The sequence below is a fragment of the Labrus mixtus genome, chromosome 7 (assembly GCF_963584025.1).
Source record: "Labrus mixtus chromosome 7, fLabMix1.1, whole genome shotgun sequence".
Lineage (NCBI taxonomy): Eukaryota > Metazoa > Chordata > Actinopteri > Labriformes > Labridae > Labrus > Labrus mixtus.
This window is the reverse complement of record NC_083618.1, coordinates 12,828,229-12,851,455: the sequence shown is the minus strand read 5'-3', so window position 1 is coordinate 12,851,455 and position 23,227 is coordinate 12,828,229. Positions and strand designations below refer to the sequence as shown.

Sequence of the window (23,227 nt, the reverse complement as noted above, 5' to 3'; positions counted from 1 at the left end):
TGAAGAATTATACTCAGGTATAAGAGCCGTGGTCAGACTCTTGTCTGCCTTTTTTCCCCCTCTCACAGACATAAAGACTCCACAACAGCAGACTCACTATGGTGGAAATTAAAACTTACAGCTTGAAGAATAAGAATTTCATGAAACCTGTGCCTTTGTGCTGGAGCTTTTCAAATTCATGCACCAAGGCGTAAACTTTCTGGCTCTAAAGAGGTTCATTCTTTTCAGCCATCAGTCAGGCTGGTTCACAGTCCCTCCAAGTCGAATATTTCTGACACACACAGACACTCAGGGATACATATGAGACGTAAACAACAGAACAGGGACATCTTTCATCTTGTTGCTCTGTGCTGTGCTACATGGGCTTATTCTAGCATCCAAAAGACAATAGTAGGTTAGTCTAGACTGTTATTTTATGTAAATGACCTCCATTTTCTTCCACAAGGGAATCTTCAGCAACCTGCGGATTATTTTGATATCAGGTTTAAAGAACGATTTAGAGTCCCTGGAGATTCCCCGGAGAAGAAACTGTTGGTTTACTTTAAAATGTTTTGATGAACTGAATATAGCCGCAGTGAGTTATTGTGATATAAAAGACTCTGCAGGCATAACAGAGATATTACAAGCACATGTTTATCACTCAGGGTCTCAGCCCTGATTCTGAGAGGTTGAGTGAAACAAGTTTATGTTTGTTATTTGACGAGTAGAAAGCAGTAGTTAGGATGCAGTGTGTGTGTTGTATGATAACATAGTAAGCATGGCCCTGCATTGATCTCTGTCTTAATAGTGTGTTTGTAGAGCTTTTCAAAGTGCTGCCCGTGTGTTCAAGGCAGTGATTGTCGCAAAGTCGCACTCTTTGTACAAATGCTGATTGACAGCGCTTTCTTGAATGTTTGCTCCGTTTATAACGCACAACTCTGGGGGATGTAGCTGTCTTTTTTTTTTTTTTTACAGCTTTTTCTAAACTGACTTCCATCAAAATGAGGTTTCTTTTGACAGGAATGTGGCTCATAAAGTGGGATTTATTTTTAGTGTTAACACTAAGAGCGAGATGTTATCTTTAATGTCTGTCGGCTTTGAGTCCCATTATGTCCCCCTGATGGGTTAAAACATACATTATCTCAGGTCTTCTAAGGTTCACTGGCTACAATACAGAGTTTCAATGGATGATCAAAGCCAGTTTGTTCTTTAATATTTATAACCACTACTAAAAAACCTTTATTTTTCTATATTATTTTAGTATTTTTCAATGAGTCTTTCTCCTGGTTTTAAATATGTATATGTTAATGCATGTGTGTGAGTGAGGAATGCAATGCAAAGTGATTTACAAGGTCCACTTAGTAAAGCTCAGGTCTCATTTGTATGTCAAATGTGGAATCAGTACAGGGATGGACAGTGAAAAGGGAAGATAGCTTTATAAAACACAAATGCATGCTGTCACTGGAAAACTGTGGGGTAGAGGCTGGAAGGACGAGAGCATCATTACCCATTGAAAGTTAAGCCATAGAGAGCTCAATTACACACTTCATAAAACAGGTAGACACCCAACAGGAGTACGCACGCGTGCTGTAATCAGTTACAATCAGTTGAACCTGTCACATCGGAAAGTAGTGGAGGAAACGAGTATTGTGTCTGGAGGGTGGAAAGTAGGCTTGTTGCATACAATATTTTAATTTGAACAGTTTGTACCTTAAAAAGACAGTTACAGGGAGAGACTTTTCTTTTTTCTTTTTTACATCCAGAGCTCCAGATTGCAACTTTTAGTGCCAATACATGCTTTAAAAAACAGGAGCTCCTTGTTTCCTACACTTAATACACAACACTATCTTTCTACACTTATTGTATAAGTTTGTTTCAACAGATCTAGAACTGAAAGCTAATAATACTAATACAGTGGAAGAAGTGTAAGCGACATTCTTTTATTTAGCCATCACTAATGAGCAAAGATATTTTTATTGGTTAATGGACGAATGTGCAACATTTTACACATACATACAGCAGAAATCAAGTTTGTCCTCTCTAAATGTCCCCCTGACTGTCTACAGTGAGTGAGAAGCATGAGTCCCACCAGCTGCACTGTTGTCAGAGCCGTGTTAACATCATGTTTACATGGACGGGACGGCCTTGCGTTTAAAGCTGTTTTTGCCAAGTACTAGAGAAAAGAAGAATAACAGAGCCTACTCACTGCTTATTTGGATGTCATGTAAGTGTGTTTAGTTCACACTATGACTGTGTCCGAAATCACTCACTCCTTTCCTACTCCCTACTAACTATATAGTGAGTTTAATGCAGTGGACTATATAGAGCACTCACTCAGCAAAATGAAAAAACATTTTGGGCACAACTAGCTCATTATTTATGCTCACAGACTCTGATCTTGTGTCTGTCATCAACATCAGGGCAAACTAACATTACTAATGTTAACGATCTTTTGCTCAGAACGCTCCAAATTGGCTATGAACATTACTGAGTTTCTGTGTTAACGCTGGTCGCTCCTCTCGTCTGTCTGAGAGCAGCTGAGTCAAACGCCACTCCACTCGTAAAAATATTTTGAACCGTAATGCATGATGGACATATTGCTTGGATAGTGACCATCGGTCATACACTACTTTTCAAAATGCATTGTGGGATGCACTGAGTGGACTGTATAGGGTATGATCATACTCACTACAAAATGGCTTGTCCACTATATAGTGCACTATATATGTATATATAGTGAATATGGAGTGATTTCAGACACAGCCTATGAGTTAACAAAAGAGTGCTAACATTAGCCTTCTAACACAACGATGCAATCTTTCAGATGTCACCTTAAGTTCCAGGCCATAATTTAGTTTTTTGTTTTTTTTTAGCATCTAGTGCGTATTTAAGGATTTAATTGGTTGTCAATCAACCATGGTTTTGTCTCACTGAGGCTGTGAATGTTTTCAATAATGAACTTGATCCATGATGTTAGACTTTTGTTGATCCTGTTTTTTTTTTTTTTGCAGGTTTAATGGAGGTATAATTACTTGCTTTATGAATAATCAGATCAAGGTGCAGGGAGGAGTGAAATTGCAGGCTTTCAGCAGTCAAACAGTGCGCTGGTTCTGATGGAAGTGATCAGACCCAGTTATGTGGAAACTGGAGACTGATATCTGCAGAGAAACATTACAGCACATTAAGGGTGTGTCTGCTCTGGTTTGGGTTGTGATCACACGTGAAATTTAAGCTCTGGCCTGACGGATGTTCTGCCTGACACATGAAAACAGACACATAAACTCATGCCTTCTCTAATCAATTTATTCTGAAGATTTTTTCTTTAATGTTTATGCTTTTCTAAACAGGGAGTAAAACAAGCGTTTCATTATTTTGAACGCACAATGAGCTCGGCAAACAGTGCTTTTCATTCATTTCTGAATCTCGAAGCTGCCATGCGGATCAAACTGAACTGATTGCCCTGCACACTGGATATCTTCTTTTAAGTGTTTTGTTTACTCATAGTTACTCGACATTGTGCAGCTGTTGTTTCTTTTTTATTTTGTTCACTGAATTGAGAAATAATAGAAACCCTGATGATGAAATAAAAAACATGATCAGAGACATTTTTGATATTTGTTATGTTTAGTTCGTATTTCAATATGAGCTCTGCTTCTTTCTGGCTCGTCTTGATGTCAGACCTTAGATAAAAGAAGCAGTGTTTCTATATTGTCAAGTGCTCAATTTAAGTGTTGAATTAAATTTCCACAGGCAATTCATTTAGCCCGACAGATAAGGGGATTTTTTTTTTTTTTTTTTAAAAGGATGCAGATGATATTGTGTTGTATTTTGTTTACCCGTCCATTTTCAAGAATCCATGTCTGGGTGTTGGTGTGGTCCGAGCTCAGTATTTTATTAAGGCCATGGTTGCTGTTGTGGGGGCGCCCAATGAAATGGTTAATCCCCGGCTTCTTTTCTGCACTGCAGAATGGGTAGGCATTAATCTGGCCCAGCTGGACAGAGGGAAATTAATGATCATTTACACTGACGACATAATCAGGCTTCACGCTGTCCTCCGATACTAAATTGCTTCTTTTGTTCCACACGATCTCCGTCTTTCTCTCTCCATCTCTCTCTGTCAGTGTCTTTTCTATTTCTCTGTCTCGCTCTCTCTTTCTTCCTCTGTCTTTTTTATTTTTTTTCCAGGTCGTTTTCTGTTATCGGTCATTAAGCGCTACGTTTCCATGGAAACAGCCAGTTTGGCAGGAATTGGCATGCTGTAAAAGCGTCCCTGTGATGTTCAATATGGAGAACTATCTTCCTTCCACTGAGAGCTTGTCCAGTTTAGTGTGTCATCTCAAACCTGTTAGTGCTGCGGACATGCTGCACAGCTCGGGGGGGTTTGGACGGAGAGAACAAGGATGGAGCAGACATCTCTAAGCAGGGCGAGATATGGAAGGTTGTTGAGGGTGCACCCCCACATCCACACAAAGGCACGCACATTGCACGCTGAAGACGTCCCCTTATCTCTCACCCGGGGTTTGTGTTGCTGTTCCCTTAATTCTGTCACTTCTAAGAGCAGTGACCCTGTTGGCAGGTGACACAGGGGGCTGTCTGTGTGTAATTAGGCTGCGCTCTGTGTGTAATGACTTAGCATGGAGTTGCTCTCTATCAGGCCCAGCAGACAGCCACTGTTAGTGTCTGACAGTGGGAGAGGGAGGAAGGAGAGGGTTCGGCCATCACCGAGGGCAATCCTATAGGACGTTTGGGCGGCCTCGTCTCTCAGAGGGGAGGTTAAATTGAGTTCCTGAGTCAGAGAAAATCCCCCTATCGCTTATCAAGAGGCAAGAGGGTTAAATATTCAGTCTGGGAGGTTTGAAATGTAATCTGCACTGTGAGTTTAAATTGTCTTTGGATTCCTCCCTCTCTGCTCTGTTCTGCCTGTGGTAAGACAGAGATAAGTGGGCCAGAACAAAATGGCTGTCATAGTGACTGTCACTCAGGTGAGTCTGTATGTGCTGGGCATGCACAGCCACACATGAGCCTAACTTACCAAGTGATATGCTAGACTTCAATCCTGTTTTCAAAAAAATTGTTATCTCTGATAAACATTCTGGAGACACTTCAAAGCCAACATCCTGTAAATGTGTACTTCTGTCACGCAGAAACACATTTGATCTTCTTTGCAAGTAAATTGATGTTAGATTAAGATATCCAAGATTTTTTATCCTAAAATATTTCATTACTACTCACAGATGAGATAATTACATTCTTCTGTTTGTCAAACAAGGTAAATGTACCAAATCAATGGCTGATTGTATGATCTGATAATGTAAAGATTGGTTTACAAATGTTACGATTTTTCATACTACATCTCCTCAAGCATTTAATTTATTTAATTTATTGATTTGGGTTATATGGCAGAACAGGCTAACGCTAATTTCCAATGCCTGTCCCTTGAAGGACCATCAATATAAAATGTAGAGCATGCTTACAGACAGAGCTAATCAGTGTGTTACATTGGCTTGATAATTATTAATTTAGTATCTCGGATTCTGAACCCCAAATCCTCCTGATACTTAAATGTTTGGTAAAATAATAAAAAACAACACATAGGGGTGGGACATAATATTATTATGTAATGCAATATGTCGTCGCCCTGGCTCGTGCTCTGTTGAGATGCTTTCCTAAATCCTTTTAAGTGCATTACAGATAGGGCTGGGTATTTCCCACAACCTCACAATACAGACGCTACGATATGTATCGCGAGACCCTTTGATTTTGGATAATTACCAGGTCATGCAAGAATTCACTACAACAGCTTTTCATTATTATTAAGAATAACAGCAGAGACACAGATTTAAGGATCCTATAACTCAAAACATCGTCGTAACGCATAGTTTCAAATCATATCGAATTGTATTTCTCCTATCCTGCCGTATCATGTCTTATCCAATCGGATGTCCTATCACATCACATCCCATCATACTGTGTCCTACATTATACATTACCCTGTGATTCCTTCACATGAAACAGAATATAGGTCACTGTATACTATAGGTTGCTTTGTACCAATGTAAAGCAGATTACTTTGATTCTTAAAAATATCAATACCAAGTTAATTTGGATTGACAGAGAATTAAAATGGGGATATTTGCCAGTGTTCAGCTTTGTTAAAAAGACTCAACAGTTTTGGTAATAAACAATATAACACACTGCCTTGTATCACAAGCATGCTGACCCATCTGAATTATATTACAACACCTCATTGACCTCTGCTGCTCTAACACCTCAATGAAGTCTCCTCTCAAATGATTGATGATCCATGCCCAGCTGTCTCTGGCTCTGCAACTTGCTTACACTCAGCTCATTATCATTTTTATATTCATTTCTTTTTACAAGCTACAACTTAGCAGGGGATATTTAACTTGACTTTTCTTATTTACAGTTAAATAATTAAGTAAAGAAGCATTAAAGCTGCAAGTGAATCAGGAACTTGTCATATAAACACATTGGCCGGAAAAGAATAGTTGAGGGTTTAGATCTAGCTGCTTGAGCTTGGTCGATATGGTCAGAGATGTGCAACGCAGCAGTAAATGCATTGTGGGAATGATGATGAGAGGATATGAGCTGCAGAGGAGGACAGACAGATGGCGTGAAAGAGCAGCGGTGCCTTTACTTTTCTGGCATGGATGACCCAGGAGCTGCATTATGAGAGAGTGCAGTGAGCTACAAACCACGTATAATGCAATTGGACTTTGATTATTTAAAAACATAATGAACCAAAAACAATGCCGTTGCTTTATTATTATCTGGAGTCAACAGAAAATCCTTGTCTTGCTCTTCTGTTGCATGTAACAGTTAGCAGTGAGCACAGGATGGGAGAGTGTTTCGCTCGCTGTTTGCATCAATAGACCAAAACAAGCCAAGCTCACAGTTAGACTGATGGACAGGTGCCAGGCTCCATCAGTGGCGTGGAAAAGGCGCAGTAATTAGTCAAATGAGAAGGAAGTGGAGGAGACGCTTCAGATGAAGAAAACCCCCCGGGGTCCATCTCCTCAACAGAAGGACCTCCCACTCAAATCCACCCAGACACGTGCACTACTACTAAACACAGCATGCAAACACAAAGTCATGCACATCCCAAAACATATTGTGCACAGTTTCACACATTAGAGGTCTTTTGGATTCAGAAACAAGGAGCACCCATGCCTAAAGTAATGCACACGCCCACAAACACACACACACACACACACACTGACAGACGCACACTCATTTTACGTTATTTCACTACTGCTGTGATTTAATGCGAAGGGATGGGAACGGAAATTTGGATGATTGTGTGTTTGATATAAAGCAGCCCCTGTATGAGACATTACTGTGACAATATGCTGGCAGTTTCCGAGCTTCACCAAGTATTGGGGGGGGGGGGGGGGGGGGGGGGGATGGAAAGGGGTGGGGGTTGAGGAAGTCAGGAAATAAGAGAAATAGTTGCGAGAAGAATTATTGGGGGGATATTTTCTTTCGGCTGTCTGTTTGAGAAGACCTAGTGGATGGGGAAAAAAACAATTTTCTACCATCAGCAAGTTAATAAAAAGGCTGCAGTTTATCTCTGTCTCAAAGACAAATACCCTGACTGAGGATGGAAGGCAGGAGAGGAGCACAGGGCGGAGGCTGCCCCACATATCCTCTCGTCCTCGCCCGCTCCGACAAGTCACTAACTATGATTCCTGTTGTCTCATGCTCGCCAACTGGCTGGCTGTTTTTTTGTTTTTTTTCACCAACTAAGGTCTTTTGAATGCTGCAACCCAACTCCTCTTCTGCATGACCCTTTGGTTCTGCTGACCGTGCTAATTAATGGATAAATACAAAAACCGGGCAGTTAAAAGATCGCTGAGGGTTCCATCTGTCCAGCTGGTCTTGTTTGCCTGTTGATTTGCTCCATCTGTAGCTTGGCATTGTGAATATTCACTCTCACACAGTCATACTGGCATGCTTTATCAGTTTGACTCATTTTTTTTATCTGCTCATTTGGAAGCAGAAACAGATCAGTCATGATGTAAGACACTGTTCAAGGTCAGTTTTACTAAGGATCCTGACTGTCTCATGGTCAGTTAATCTGGACTATGACAATGAATCAGTCAAGGTTCGGTGGTCTCAAATGGCCAAGGCACGGCAATCACTAAAACTACATTTACGAGCACTTTGAACAGCCTCTAGATCTCGTATAATGTGACACAAGAGAGCTCTGGATGAAGACGATAATCACATCACTTAGGATGTTGGTAAGATGCAATGAGAGCAGGCAAGACGGTTTAAATACACTGATTACATTTGAATGAGACCGTACAGTACCTGCAGGTGAATATGCCATTTCAGCGTGGAGATTAGACAAGGCTGAGTGTATTCAAAGTCCCGTCTCTGTGGGCTGTTTGTTCACGTGTGTGTTGCTGCGCTCGTGTGCACGTAAATAATGTTATTCTTTGTTCAGACCTGTTTGCACCACCAGCTGACAATCCCTCTGATAATGTTACAGAAGACAACCCACTCATCCCCCCCTCCTTCCATGTCATCTTTCTCTCCCTAATCTCAATCGCTCCCCATGGGGGTTTTATGTAAATATTTAGCCCAGCCTTTGTTTCCTAAGACGAGTGCCCCGATGCACGGCGTGTTGGCAATGGCAACCTGTGTTACCTTGGAGACCATGGTTGTTTATTTGTATTTATTATGTGTCTAAAATGTCTTTATTTAAACCCATTTCATCAACACTATAGATGTGTGAGATATGTGAGCCTTTGGATTGATCATCCTCAGTCGTTTTGTTTTTAACAGGATGTTATAGTTGTATAGCTGTCTGGCATGTTGTTGTTGAATATCACTGTTCATTAAACCCTACCACCCAAACTTCCACTTGAACTTCAAGCTTTTCTTTCTCACTCTGCATGTATATTTTCACTCATAATGGTGTCAGATAATCTCTAAAGTGTTTAGTAATTCTTCAATCATTGGGTCTTTGGTTTCAGTCAGACATAAGCAGGCTTCTCGTCACAAGCTGCTGAGCATATTGTGCTGAAATAATAACTGTTGGTGGGAAATGTAGCACCTGTAGCTTTCTAGCTAATTAGGTATGGGTAGATGCATTAAGTTGAAAGCACCAATATATTCTGCTGACTGTCTAATATTTCTAGTAGTTAATTAACTTGATGACTCATTGTCATGATATCACACTAAAGGGTGGTGGCTAAAACTGCATGTCCTTTTACAAGAACTTAGCATCCATTCCAGTTAATGATCCATGTCCTAGAAAAAGAGTTAAAAGCATTCTTGTATTGAAGTGTAGATGAAGTTACAGTGGTCTTCATTTTATAGTACGAGCATGAATAAATAATTTAACCTAACGTAAATCTTTCAGCTCACATACTTTTTTTTATTGTCAATTAGCACATGTTCCCTTGTAGAAATGGCAAAGGATTCTGGGTCCGGGGTAATGTATCAAGCTACTTGTGAACACTGTCTGGAGTTGCTTCCCTAAATCCTTTTAAGTGCATGACAGAGCTGCTAATGTTAGCCTACACGCTGAACTCATCTGGAGCGTACACATTAGCGTACACACAGAGGATATACCAGTTCCAAACAGAGCTGTTGTGTTTTAATGGAAACCTTAAACTTATGAAAAGATAGTTAGCTTGTTATCTAGACTTATTTTACAGTACATGTACACACTGTTCGGTCCTTTCCTCACAAATAAGCTTCTGTCTTTTTGGTGAATACAAGATAAGAACATTCTCTAATATTTTAAATGCAGAGAATATCTCTTGGTTTGACAGACTTGCTGTGCAGAGTTATTGTTGGGCATTCTTCAGGGCAGGTTTTGGTGGATTATCAACACAGTCACTGGTTGAAAATGTAGCTCCTAAAATTCTGTAAGCAAAAGCCAAAAGTTGGGTCAAAATTCTTGTTTTTTAGCTGATATAGAAGAAACACACATCACATTGTCTTCACAGTAGCTGTTTTTGCTTTTTCTGCATCTTGCTGGACTTTTCCTGTCGACTTCCTGCCCTGTTGAACTATGCGAAACTTGTGGTGTGTTGTGTCTTATCTCGCGCCTCCGAGGGGCTGCTGCTCCCTATGTGTTCTCTCTTATTGAACTCTTCCTGGGGCCTGTAGAAGCTGGGTCTGCTCGGCAGAGCCCACTAATATTCCTTAATGATGTGGCATCTGTCTCTGTCAACCTCGGCCGCTGCAGCAGCCAGACGGAGCCTATTGTGGCTGACTTCACAGAGAGATAAGCAGTCCTTTCTTTTAGACACAGATGACAGGACAATAATATCAACAGTACCAAAGAACATCAGTCCTACCAGCAAACACAGTGACAAAGTCAACAAATAAGTCCTCATACAAAATGTTTGAAGCAGACAGAAATCTTCTTCATTTGAACATTTTATTCTGTTTAGACTTTCCTCCTCTGTGAATTATTTGGGTGGAAAAATTCAAAGTGAGTTTGTTGAATTTTCATGTCGTGATCACAAGTTCTTATCACAATGCTTTTGAAGTTCAAGTGTACAGGGATTGGCTTGAAAAACAGTGGGCTCGTTAGATGAGAGTTGGGAGCCGTCTGAATCTGCATACCACTTTTTAACAGTCATTTTCTGGAGCGTTGCCACCCTCTGTCTTCCCATCTGTGTGTTTACAGTGACACTCCGAGCTCGGCATACTGGAACCAGTTTTCATGGCTAATGATGAGAGTGTGAGTATCTGTGACACGTATGAGACCGTACCGAGGGCTTGCATTTTGAGTTTGCACACATGCAAATTTGTACATCTGTATGTGTGTTTGTCTGTGTGTGTGCATGTGTGATTTTCGGTGCGACAATGGTGACTGCCAGAGAAAGCATATTGGTGGCGATTGGCACGGCTTCTTCTGTTGTATCCTGTGTGAGCATTAGCAGCAGAAGGTTTCGATTGGCCGTCAGTGGCGCTCTGCAGAGCCACCTCTCCTCTTTTCCTGTGAGAATGACAGGCCTACACACTAAGCTGTCCGGACGTCACAGCCTCGAGCCAACAGCAGAACTGATTAACACTGCTAATTTGCTCCACAGCCTTTCCAAACCATGAATTATCATTCCTCTTTACTAAACGGACAGCATCACAAAGCACTCGCATCCATTTGATCCCTTTTTCTCTTTTGTCTAAGTTCTTTTTTTTATACAGTCAAATGCTGTAAAAAATGAAAAACATCAATCATCATCATTTATTATTTACATATGGCTGCAACTTACGATTATTTTAATCGGATAAAAAACTGTCCATCCCTTTATTTAAAAACAGAACACAGGAAGATTCAAGTAACGTTGCTGCTTGAACATTCCTGAGCTGTTCAAATAATATGAAATTATTCTGAATAATAATTTGAAAAAACTAAATCAACTAAATTGAGACATTCTGACAGGCTTTACATCAACTATCTTTAACAGCAGGCCATGTCCTATAACTATATCCAAATATGTATGCAACAAGTGTAAAAGATCACTCTCTCTCCTCCCTCTCTTACAGTGTCTTCACTCTGACCTCATTTCAGTGTTTATTTTTGCTGCTATTTTAGATTTAGTCATAGTCTTCAGATGAAAATGCTTATTAACTTTAATCACATTTAAATTACTTCACCTTTTTAGCGTTAGCCTAATTTTTAATCTAAAATAATTTTAGTCAAGTTTCAGTCAATTAAAAGGACATTTAAGTCATCACTTAATGAAAACTGGAATATTCACAATGTCTACTTGAATTTGAAATTCATTTTTTGTACTTAACTAAATGATCTTCTGAATACTGCAGTTAACTAAAGAATTATAAGAAAATTATCAAATAAAATATACAACTCTAGGATGACATTGTTATCAATATTTTTATGGAACATTTGTAGTTGGATATGGCACAGGTTTTATGTGTTTTCAGATAAAAACAAATTCATGACTGTTGTTCCTGCTGTTTGTTTTGTACGAGTACCCACAAGTGGTCGGCCTCAGCTCCAACTATGATTATCAGTAAAGTTGCCGGCCACAGTGCTTGGTTTTTCTCCTGTAGCTGCCCCATTACCTGTGAGTGAGTCAAGCTCAAACACACTCAAATATAATTCCAGGCGGGTTGATGTGCTTATGGCCCTTCAGCGATGATGGTCACTCATCTCCAACCTTTAGCTAAAGCAGGATTTTAAAGCCTCTCAGGCCTATCGCGGCCAGCATTACCATGCGATGCTGCTCTGCACACACTGCTTCTCCAGCCTAATGCTCATTGGACGGCTGCTCCTGTCTGGGCTGGATCTCTGTCTGGTTGATGGCACAGCTAAGTTTTCTCCCAGAATGGACGGAGAACTCATCTGCCCATTACTGGATCCAGTAATGGCCGACCCGTCAGAGAAACGAGCGCCTTACAGTACTATCGGTTTTGATTTGTATTTTTATTATTCCAAGTTGGGGCGAAAAAAATAATAAAAGACTTGTGCCTCAGGCAAACATCTAAAGTGATTCACTTTCAAAATGGCAGAGTAACTGATAGCAGTGCTGTTACGTGGCAGTACATGATAAATAAAAGACGTAGGTCATTGTAGAGGAGGACAGACTGTGGAGGTGGATACAATACATCAGAACTGCTATGTGATACTGATTTATAACATGCTGACTTTTGTAAATTTGGTGCTGGGCAATATAGACAAAGTCCTTTTCAGAATTACAATCAATCCTTTGAGTGTTTTATAAGTAATACTTATATTCAAGGTTCAAGGTTGTCTTTATTATCCCTGTGAGAGGGCAATTTGTTTTGCAGTCAGCAGTAAAATACATACATACAGCCAGCCATCAGCATACAACATAAGGACACTAAGAAGTAAAAAGTCCAATGGACAATAAATGAATGCAATAGATAAAAAACAGATGAAAAAAAGCAATACAATTAGTCCTTTAAAAAAGGTGACGGCAGCAGGAACAAAATGAGTTCCTCAGTCTCTTTGTCCTACATGCTGGCAGGCTGAATCTGCAGCCTGAAGGCAGCAACTTTAACTCCTTGGACAAAGGATGACTATGATCTGCCAGGATTGACCGGGACTTCTTCAAGATCTTTACTCTGTATAAATAAGTAAGGTCAGAGAGGGACATCTACATCGTCATCTTTAAGAGGAGACTCTAATTTGAAATTCTCACTGTTTGCCTGTTTCACAGTTTCCACACAGCTGTGCATCATCCTTTACTTTCAAACAATGCTTCTGGCAAGAAGACTGACGATGCTATTCTGCACACTCTGAGTTTTTCCAACATTATGTATTCAGCCTCTTCACTCAGGGAGCACCTGCTGTGATACGGGAGCTGTGTAGTTTTGGTCGACTTTATGAAACTTACTGTTGATGAAGAAAAAGTCAGACAGAGAGAAACTGGGGTAGGTGATAATATCAGCGAGGTCTGGACCTCTGTCATTATTTATTTTTTTAAATCTGTGTTATTTAACAATAGTCAGGATTTAATTATTTTTGTCATTATTTCATGACAAGTATGGAGCCACTAAACCACCACACAATACAGCACTTATAGCCTAAGCCAACTTCCAATGCCTGTTGCTAGATGGGCCTTTAAGAGACATAAAACTCAACAGTGATGACAGAACAATACAAAATACATTCTCTCTCTCTTATCTCTTCTCTGTCTTTATGAGGCTGCTCTGTATCTGTCAAAACGTTGTCCCAACCCCTCCATTAATCAAAATCAAGATTCCAGTACAAAAAATAAAGGTCAATTCTTCAGTGCACAACTATGTGTCACAGATTTGTGTGTATAAACGAAACCAATGTTAACCCTATAATGTCATACAAAGCTACATATGAGCTATACATGTGCTACTTTTATACAGCTTTAGAAAGTATGAAGGGCTCAAAATGTGCAGAATCTCAAAATGTATTCCAGTCGACCGATGAAGAAAAGCAAAAGAGGACACAATCAATCAATCGAGTTTTTATTTGTTCTTGAAAGGTCTTTGAGGTTTCCCTCATTTCCAATGCCATCAACATTACAAGCAAAGTTAAACAAGCAAAAAAACAGCAAACACTTTATATCAATTACAAAAACCACTGAAATCAATTAAAACACTTCAATTCAAAACAAAGTGACTAGATATCAAATTCCTAAACTCTGCGTGAGAAGGAAGAGCTCTTATCTTTACACAGGACTGGATTATGATTATACTCTGGTGCAGGAAAGACACAAGCTGGTTCAGTACAATTGATCAGAATGAAGGAAAATAAATGTTTGTAACTTAAAATGTTTGGTGCTTATTATGTTTATTCAATGTGGCTTAACACAATCATGCATAGGGGCCCTTATTTTTTAATGATACAAAAACATTTGCATTAGAACATGGAAAATGCACTTTACATTATAACAGTGGTCTTTGTGCTTTTTGTTAATACAATTGTGTTTAATGTAAAAGTCTGCAATGTTTGTCAAACCATATCAAATAGCTTTCTTTCATTAGGTGAAATGTAATTGATAATGTTAAATGGGTACATGTGATTGTCTGAATTCGGGCCCCTGCCACAAGTCAAATCAAAAATGTATGGTTGGCGACTTTGTGATACTGATATCGTATCGTTATCTAACTTGCTTGAACTGATGATTTACACCCTTATTTCAAAGCTCCTGTGATTTGAGACCTGGGTGCTGGTATGCATTTACAAACTGAGCAAGCGTTTTCAATGCTAATTTCTAATTTTTGGACTACAATGACAGTGTTTGACTTCATTTCTCAATGGTTGTGCTGGCTCTGTGCTTAGAGGAAGTAATTAAGCAGTGCGTTGCCCAATGAAGCTGTTAGATGATTGTAGCAGCAGAAGCTGCAGAATTGTGCAGTATACTGGAATCATTTTAAATCCCCAAATGTAGAGGGAGACTGCACGACAAGCAAAGGAAGTTGCATTCATTTTCCACTGAAAAACAGTCTCTGGAGAGTGTTTTTCAGGGGAAACATTGGAACATTCTAATATGCTCCTTTTCTTCCTGGAAAAAAAAAGGTACAAAAATGCACCTAACTCTGTATTATGACTTTTAAAAATATATATATTTTTGAATCCCTGCAAGAATATGAGTCCTATTGATCTCTGTCTTTGTCTTTGTATTTGTCTCTAAGCTCAGAGTAGAGAAGCTTCTGTCTGTAATGTCCCGGTGACTGCAATGAATCTTCCAGGGAGAGGGAGGCGCAGAGAGCACTAGCACACATTAAGGGAATGAATATTGATTTAAAAACAAATTTGACATGGTTTTTAAATCGACTTGAAAAATGCATTGCTTAAAAGAGTCAGGGGTTTGTGGACCGTCAATGGAGCGGAGAAAACTTCGCTCTTGTTTTATGGTTTAATAAGATTCCATTAACGGCTTCTCCCACCTTGACAAAAAGCCCTTTGAAATGGTGCGTTTCACTCTGTGTGCATATTTGTGTATGTGCTAATGTGTGGGTATATTCATGTGTGTGAAAATGTGTGTGATTATTGGTCTCAAGTCTGAGGACTGCCACATTCAGAACTAAGGGATAATGACTTACTCCTGTGTGTGTGTGCACCTTCATGGACTGTTAAATTGCAGACTAATGACTTTTTCAGGATGAGTAGCTAAAGCACAAAATTAAAGCAACAAAACAAAAAAGAATGAACCACCTGTTTTACTCATCAGAACTCATTTCAAAACATTTTTTGTGTGGTTGTGTCTTGATGGATGGTGCAGATTTCACCTTCATGTTTCACTTTGAGAAGTAGTTTAAAGTGTTGTTTGAAACTAAGCAAGATCGCTGATTCCTCAGAGGGTGGCCAAAATAAGACACCAGGCAATCTCGCCAGAGTGCTCGGCTGGCAGTGTCCAAGCTTCTGGGGCCAGGTCTGCCTGCTCTGTTGGCTGGTGGAAGGAAAGTGCCCCTGGCTGCCTGCCCAGCCTCCAGCTCGACTGAGACGGATCATATGGACGCCAGTGTTTCCTTTTCCTAATTGCTGCGCATCAACACATCAATGCCACGGACACATATTTCACAAAGATATCCTTACTCTGGCAATTCAAATAGACAAAGAGAGAGTTGGGTTTGTAATCATTGTACGAATAAGGAGGTTTGCTGAGTCATGTTTGGTCTTATTGATATGCATGAGGATCACATCAGGACTGTATACTATACACAACAGCCTTAACTGGTTGTATTTTTCCAGTTTATAAAGTGAAAACTGCTAGCATTTGGCAAGCTCTGGATAATGTTAAGCTCCCAGCTAGCACCCTGTTGTTGTTTTACTCTTGACTAACTACCTTAAATCAGTTTTTTTTTTTATCACGCGCATAGATAATGTAATTGGATTGGAAGTACTGGCAGGTAATCAATCCCTCATTTTAGCATGTATCAGAGGTATCAGAGGTATCTGCATTTATTGTATTGTAATCAGAACAACTCAAATCCAAATGTGGAAAGTCACTCTGTTTTGGTGTCTGCAGTTCTGTAACTGTGTAGAACCTGGTATGTACAGACTGTGTTTTTAATGTGGTAGATTTAAGGGCTTTTAAAAATAGATATTGTGTTGCATGCTGAAAGCCTTAGTAGCACCTTTATAAGCTTTCATCATTTTGCAGATGACACTGTTTTATGTTTTGCCAGATAACGTCGTATTGGACCCCTTTATAATCTAAATCTGTGACACAACTTCATGGTTGGTGTTTAACTCAGGCCTAAAAGTAGGACCAATGATTTCAATACATAAAATGTATTTCTCTGTACTTAGAAACAATGTAAATGCCAGTATGTTTTGTGGCCTCAATTACTACTTTACTACAGCACCTCCTTACCTAAACTCTAAAATCCAGGACTACACTCCTTCCCGCCCACTACGCTCTGCCAATGAAAGGCGTCTTATCTAACCTTCACAACAGGGTCCTAAGACGCTAACTAGACTCTTCTCCTCTGTCGCCCCCTGGTGGTGGAACGCACTTCCAAACTCCATTAGATCTGCAGTCCCTTTGCACCTTTAAGAAAAAGCTATATTATTGATGATGATCATGAACATTAAAGCTGTTGGTTTGCACTTACTGTCGTTGTTTCCTCTTTTCTAGAGCCTTGCTTGTGTTGCTCTTACTCTCTGATGCATGTCACTTTGGATAAAAGCGTCTGATCAATAAATTGTAGAATTAAAGTGTAGAATTTTAGAAGACATATATCCAAAGTCGGTACCTGCAGCAACAATAAAACACAGTCAGTCACATGTTCTCTGCTGTCTCTCGTCTCTTAATATTTAAACATGAAAAAGCATTTTACACTTTAATTAAGTAGGTATGGGTGTTTTAATTTCAGGGGTCCTAGGTTTCTAAAACCCCTGTGTTTGAAACACATTAGCTCAAACAAATAAAACGTGTCTTGAGGTATCCTTTAGCTGTTAAAGCTTGATTTAACTGATTTCACTTTTTTTTCTTTTTTTTGTAAATCTCTGGGAAGTGCATTGCATCCTATCATGTATGAAAGGTTGAATATAAAATGTGAGTAAGTACTTTAGTCAACGATTGATTGAAAGAGTATGTTTGTAGTGAATCACACTAGGGGAAATTATAGACACAGTCTGAGCCAATGCAACATTTTAGCCGTGCAGTTATGATTTCAAAAGACCCTAATTGCTTTAAAATTTTCACAGGCAACAAGCTTTTCCTCGCTTTTCTCCAGAAGAAAACTGTGAAAAAAGGTTTTATGGTGATGGTGGGTCTTGCGGTGTCTTAGGTTAGCAGGATAAGTGGTAATCCCTCGGGTGGTACTCTGTTGTAGACTACAGATCCTATACGGACCACAGGCCGCTGAGTCAGCCTTCACCATTCATCCAGGGGGAGCACACTAATCTCCAAAGTATCTTCCTCCGTCAGCGGTCCATGCATCTGTCGCTCTGCCTCTAGATGCCCCTCCTCTTGAAACATTCAAGACCCTAATAGCATCCCAAACCCACTTCTCTTACTTGTCTTTTTTTGTGATTTACATAGTCTGTGTCTGTTTAATTGATTTTACCCGGTGTTGTTATGGTAATGCTCCCTAAGAGTGCTATACACATTGAGTTAAAATACTGTCATTCCTACTTGCACTGTACTCAGGGGATGGTGATCCTTCATAGGTTACTAAGGTTTAACATGGCCCTCAGTAACTTCAGGATTGAAGTCTCAAATTAAGTTGTCGTCAAGCCGTAAATAAGGCTGCTTGTTTTAGTTCCAAGGGAGTTAATATCGTCGGGATACAAGGTGTTCACCCAGCAGTGAGGATCTGCCGGAGTTTGCGTTTATTTAATTTGATCCTGCCTGCCAGACTGCAGCTGGCTAGCTAAGTGCTTTGCCATTAGGGCTCTGTTCTGTGTTTAATTCTGCTACAGTGCAAGGGCTTATGGGTATAATGGCAGGCTGTGTACTGCTCGCTCTACAGTAAATGTTTACCGTCTCGTGTGTTACCTTGAGAATAAGCAAACAGCTCCTCTGTGATCTTCTTAATTAAGCTAATGGTTCTGCTAACTTGACCTGTGATTCCCTGTGTCCTCCGTCTGCAGATCTATAACGAGAAGAAGAGCCAGTTTGAAATCAAGAGAAACAACCCCAAGGACCTGGTGGAGAGAGTGGCACGAGACATCTCCAAGCTGCTCAACAGTAAGAGGAAAGCCCTGGAGGTAAGACAATGATGCTCCACATATTATATAACACCTGTTTACAGACAAATTATACTCAAGTGCACAGATGCCAACATACCTGTTTGATCATTTGACATTTGTGGAATGTCAGCTGATGTCTTCACAAGGTTGAAAAAATATACAAAAAATGCTACAAAAAAGCATTTTCCCCTTTCTATTATGGTGCACTATACCGTCTGAATTTAATACAAACATTTATAAAATTTATGTAGGGCCTAATACACTACTGTTAGCCGAGATTGGTCCTGGGCATAAACAGTATTGGACTAATGCCTGTTTTAAGTCAAAATTATTTATAAAGCACATTTCGGGAACAAGGCAATTCAAAGTGCTTCACACAAGACATCAAAAGCATCAAGACAAAGAAGAAAATAAACATTCAAATAGAACATTTAAAAATGACCAAAAAAAAGAATAACAATCACAGAGAAGATCAAATATCAAAATATTAAATTAAAAAAAATAAGACCATAAAAAGTCAAATTGGGATGGCACTTGGAGACTGAAGGCGCACTCACACTTAGCAAAGTTGTCCTGTAATGTGCTAAAGCACCCCCCATTCCCCTACTGGCCTGCACTCACACTGCTCCGGGACCAACCGGGTCTTTTTTTTAAAACAACTACAGGAACATGTTAGCCATCAGTATTATCCTCACTTACTTTTCTGATTCAGCCGACACCACAGAGTTTTCATTTCGCAGTTCCTCTTTCTTTCTCTTATTTCCTGTGCTGGTGGCTGATGAACTTCCATCCATGTGGTCACACTATTGGGTGTTGAAAGGAGATCAACTTCATTCCTTCTGTTTGAACCCTTGTTGAAAGCAGTATAATTCCTCTTTAAAGTTGAAAAGTTAAGCTGATTATAGTTTTGTCAATGACAGAAATAGGAGATAAGCATCTCTATCATTCAGGCCAGCGTACTTTTCAGGGCTTTTCAGTCTGTTTCATATTTTAGGAGTATATTCTGAAAGCGAGTTTGGGACGTGCATGAGAAGAAGTGATTTATTCAGAGGTTATCATTTCAGTGTCCTGTATGTGGGGATATAATTATTCCCACTGTTATGCTCAGACAGTCCTGTGATTAGTTAGAAATGTGTTTTGCTCTCACAGTGGGGAACCTCTAACCCCTCGGAGGAGAAGAGACGGGGGGAGTACGGAGACAGGAGAGACGAGTGACAGAGAGGGAAATGAGAAAAGTATACACAATCAATTTTTAATTTTATTTTAAAGCCAGAGATAAAGTTAAGGAGCATTTGGGCTAATCCTGAAAATGTGGCTTTTAAATCAAACTGTCTGAGTCTGCTGGCGTCAACGGAACAAAAGCAAGTCACGTTCAAATCTTCACCTTTTTTGAGAGCATATAATTCCCTAATTCCCTAATTAGAATTTGTATTTATTGCTATTGAAAACCTAATTAGTGATTTTTTTCCACACTGATGGTGAGGCTCTCTTTTGAATCAGTTTGTTCACCTGTACACACAAACATGCAAACCCTGTAATCACTATGACCATCTATATTGATTGATCTATGGGCAACACACATTCACCAAAACTACATTTGTATACAAATGGATTATCTGACTAACCCGGTCTTTATTTTGTACTAACATGCAGTTTATTTAAAGTACAAAAGTTATAAAATAGTGTCTATTTTTTTTTTAAATGCCATTGAATTACACTTTCAACTCTGAGCTTTTCATCTATCTGTGTTACAGTTTCACTAGTATGTTTTGGATAAGTACTGAGTATAATTTAAATATAATAACCCACATTTCCTACAACCTTATTTAAGGATGAGGGCGAATGAGAGACAGTCCACTTTCTTTCACACTGTTTCTCTCCAGATATGGTCACTCAAAGTGAAAGCCTTGACATGTTGTAACACAGTTGAGTCCTTATAAAAGGGAAAAGGTGTGTATATCTTTTAAGAGCATGAGGTCTTGTGGGATGAAGAACAGTCATTCAAAAGAGCAGAAACTCTCACAGGCAAGGTTAATTCTACAGGGAGGGAGAGGTTACTGTATGTCTCCTGTAGTCATGTGAAGGATTGGATTTGGAATGGCACTGACCCCCTTGCCAACACACACACACACACACACACACACACACACACACACACACACACACACACACCACCACCACCCACACAACCATACATACACACCACAGCCTCCCCACCCTAACCTCCACGGGCCACACTGTCACCTCACATCCCGTCTCTGCCGATTCACTCAGGAGGGAGGAAATGAGGTGAAAAAAGAGAAAGGCTGGAATGAGAATGTCTCCCTGGGGCGTGGAAAAATCAAGAAAATGATGTTCAGAAATTCATAGATTTAAAAATGAGCAGCAAGCGGGAGGGAAGGAGACAGGGAGCAGAACAGGAGAAGAGGTGGGAGGGGAGCAGATGGAGAGTGAACAAGTTTGGGAAAAGACGAAAAGCAGATGGAAAGGGAGTTGAATGATAAAAATGTAAAAGGGAACGAGTCGTGGATAGAAATTGAGTCATTATGTCATTAGAGAACACAAACCTTTACAAAAAGTATGCAACAAGTTAATATGTTTCATTTAAGCAGGTTATGATTTTAAAACTAGAAATCCTAGACTGTGGGCACATAAATTCATGTGGACTTATTATTCATACAGGGAGAAAAGTGAAAGCCATGTCTTAATGCAGTCTGCAGATAAGCAGGTCTCAAACTCCGCTCGGCACAGTATTGACAGCGTTTTATATTCCAGCCTGTTTCTACCCCCTGTAATGGTTATTTAGTCCCAAAATATTCCCTGACACACATTTCTTAAAGAGGAAATACATGTGTGTGGGCAAGGAGAAATTATTCTTCTGCAACCTATTTAAATAATGCTTGAGGTAATTCTTTGTAATTCCTGTTTATATTACTAATGAGAAAATGCACATTGACTCTAAATACTCAGTTAGTGATACAATGCGGGGAGGCAGGCATTTGTCAGTCTGAGGGATTTAGTTGCTTTAGTCTTAATTCCCAAATTAACACATTTTAATCATTTTAAAAGCTGGGGTGAAGATAATTAAAAAAAAAGTCTGTTCGGTAAGCCTTTATTTGGTACCTGCTCAGGCTCACATTACCACTGGAGTTATTGTAGACGTACAGTTTGTTGTGTGCCACAAATGGAACAACACAATTTTTTCTTTTAATTTCTACGAACGGCTCAAATTAAAAAGTGCTAAAAGTGCTAACCTATCATAATAGTTATATACATTTCTATAAAGTATAATTCAAAGCTCCATGCACACAATGTTCCCCTTAAAAGGGAAGTAGCACAAGCTAACTTTCTTTTGTCAAAAGCCTCCTCAATGTTTATTCTTAATCTCCTCCACTCCACATCCCTGTCTGCTCTCTTTTTTTTTTCTTGCCTCTGGCTTCACTCGTCTTCTCAAACAATGATCTGATTCTACGCTCGGTGCCAAAATTAAAATATAACACACCCCGGTAGGCTGACAGGCTTGTTGCATGTTGCCTGGACACTTTATAAACGTCTATGGTTTTTTTTTTTCTGGGCAGGATGAAATACGGTTCAGGAAAGCTTCTTCAGATTTTTTTTTTTTTTTTGTAGTTGTCCTGTGATATGCGCCTGACACATGGCCTCGTTTGTATATCTGAAGGTGGATTCGCTCGCTTCGCAGCCATAGCCAGATAAAAATTGAGTGAGATACAGTACATCCCCCAATGTTTGCTGTGTGTGTATGTTCTGCAAGCCCCATTATACTCATCTTTATTTTATGCCACATTTGAGCAGAAGATGAAAATGTATCTTCTTCAAGTCCTTCCCCTGTTATGGACTTTATGGTAGCATTTTATGTTGTTGGTCGCTTCATTAGATGCTGATTGCAGGGAAAATTGGCTCTTGTTCCAAAAGTGTGCCCAATCAGTACATTTGCAATCAATTTATCCCACTTGATTGCTCCTTTAATCGAGGAAGCCTTTTAGTCAGATCACAGGAGGTCAGCTTAGCATTTCAGTGTGTCTTTTATCAAGTATTATTTCAAGGTTGATATCCAGAAAACAGTTAACAAGATCATTAAATAAATACATGAAAATGAACAACTAGTTAACATGTATTTCCAGGAATTATGTGGTAATTAATGCAGTTTAAATTAAACTTACCCAACTTTTTTGGAAAGTGCATTTATTCTTTTATTGAAATGTTTTCAAATGTATCTTGTATTTTTCAAATCTATAATTGTTAGTATTTTAGCCTTTCTTAATTTGTCATTTTGAGAGGTTCATGAATATGAACACTTGAATCGCTTTGTCGAAGCTGAACTTCCTCTTTGAAACACAACTAATTCTTTCTCCCCATCTTTCTACACCTTTTTGATAATCACTACAATTTACAAGACACTGAATAATGTGTGAAAACTCAAGTAGGTATCATTTTCCCTCTGGCTACTTGCCCCAGAGATGAAATAATATAATGATACACACTGGGATACTTGTTTTTTCAGCGGTTACAATATGCTGCACAGGTGGCAGCAGTTCTCTGAGTCTTTGTGCACATCAGAGGCACCAGTCTGCATGA

At 39.5% G+C, this 23,227-nt stretch overlaps 1 protein-coding gene across 2 annotated transcripts in view; it reads left to right on the top strand.

Moving 5' to 3' along the window:
* The window catches only part of cacna2d2a (calcium channel, voltage-dependent, alpha 2/delta subunit 2a), a 149,291-nt gene that overhangs the window by 22,451 nt on the left and 103,613 nt on the right, over positions 1-23,227 (top strand). For both annotated transcript variants that reach the window (XM_061043073.1, XM_061043072.1), the window contains exon 3: positions 18,533-18,649. In XM_061043073.1, the coding sequence (XP_060899056.1) occupies positions 18,533-18,649 (117 nt within the window). The remainder of the gene's footprint in view (positions 1-18,532; positions 18,650-23,227) is intronic.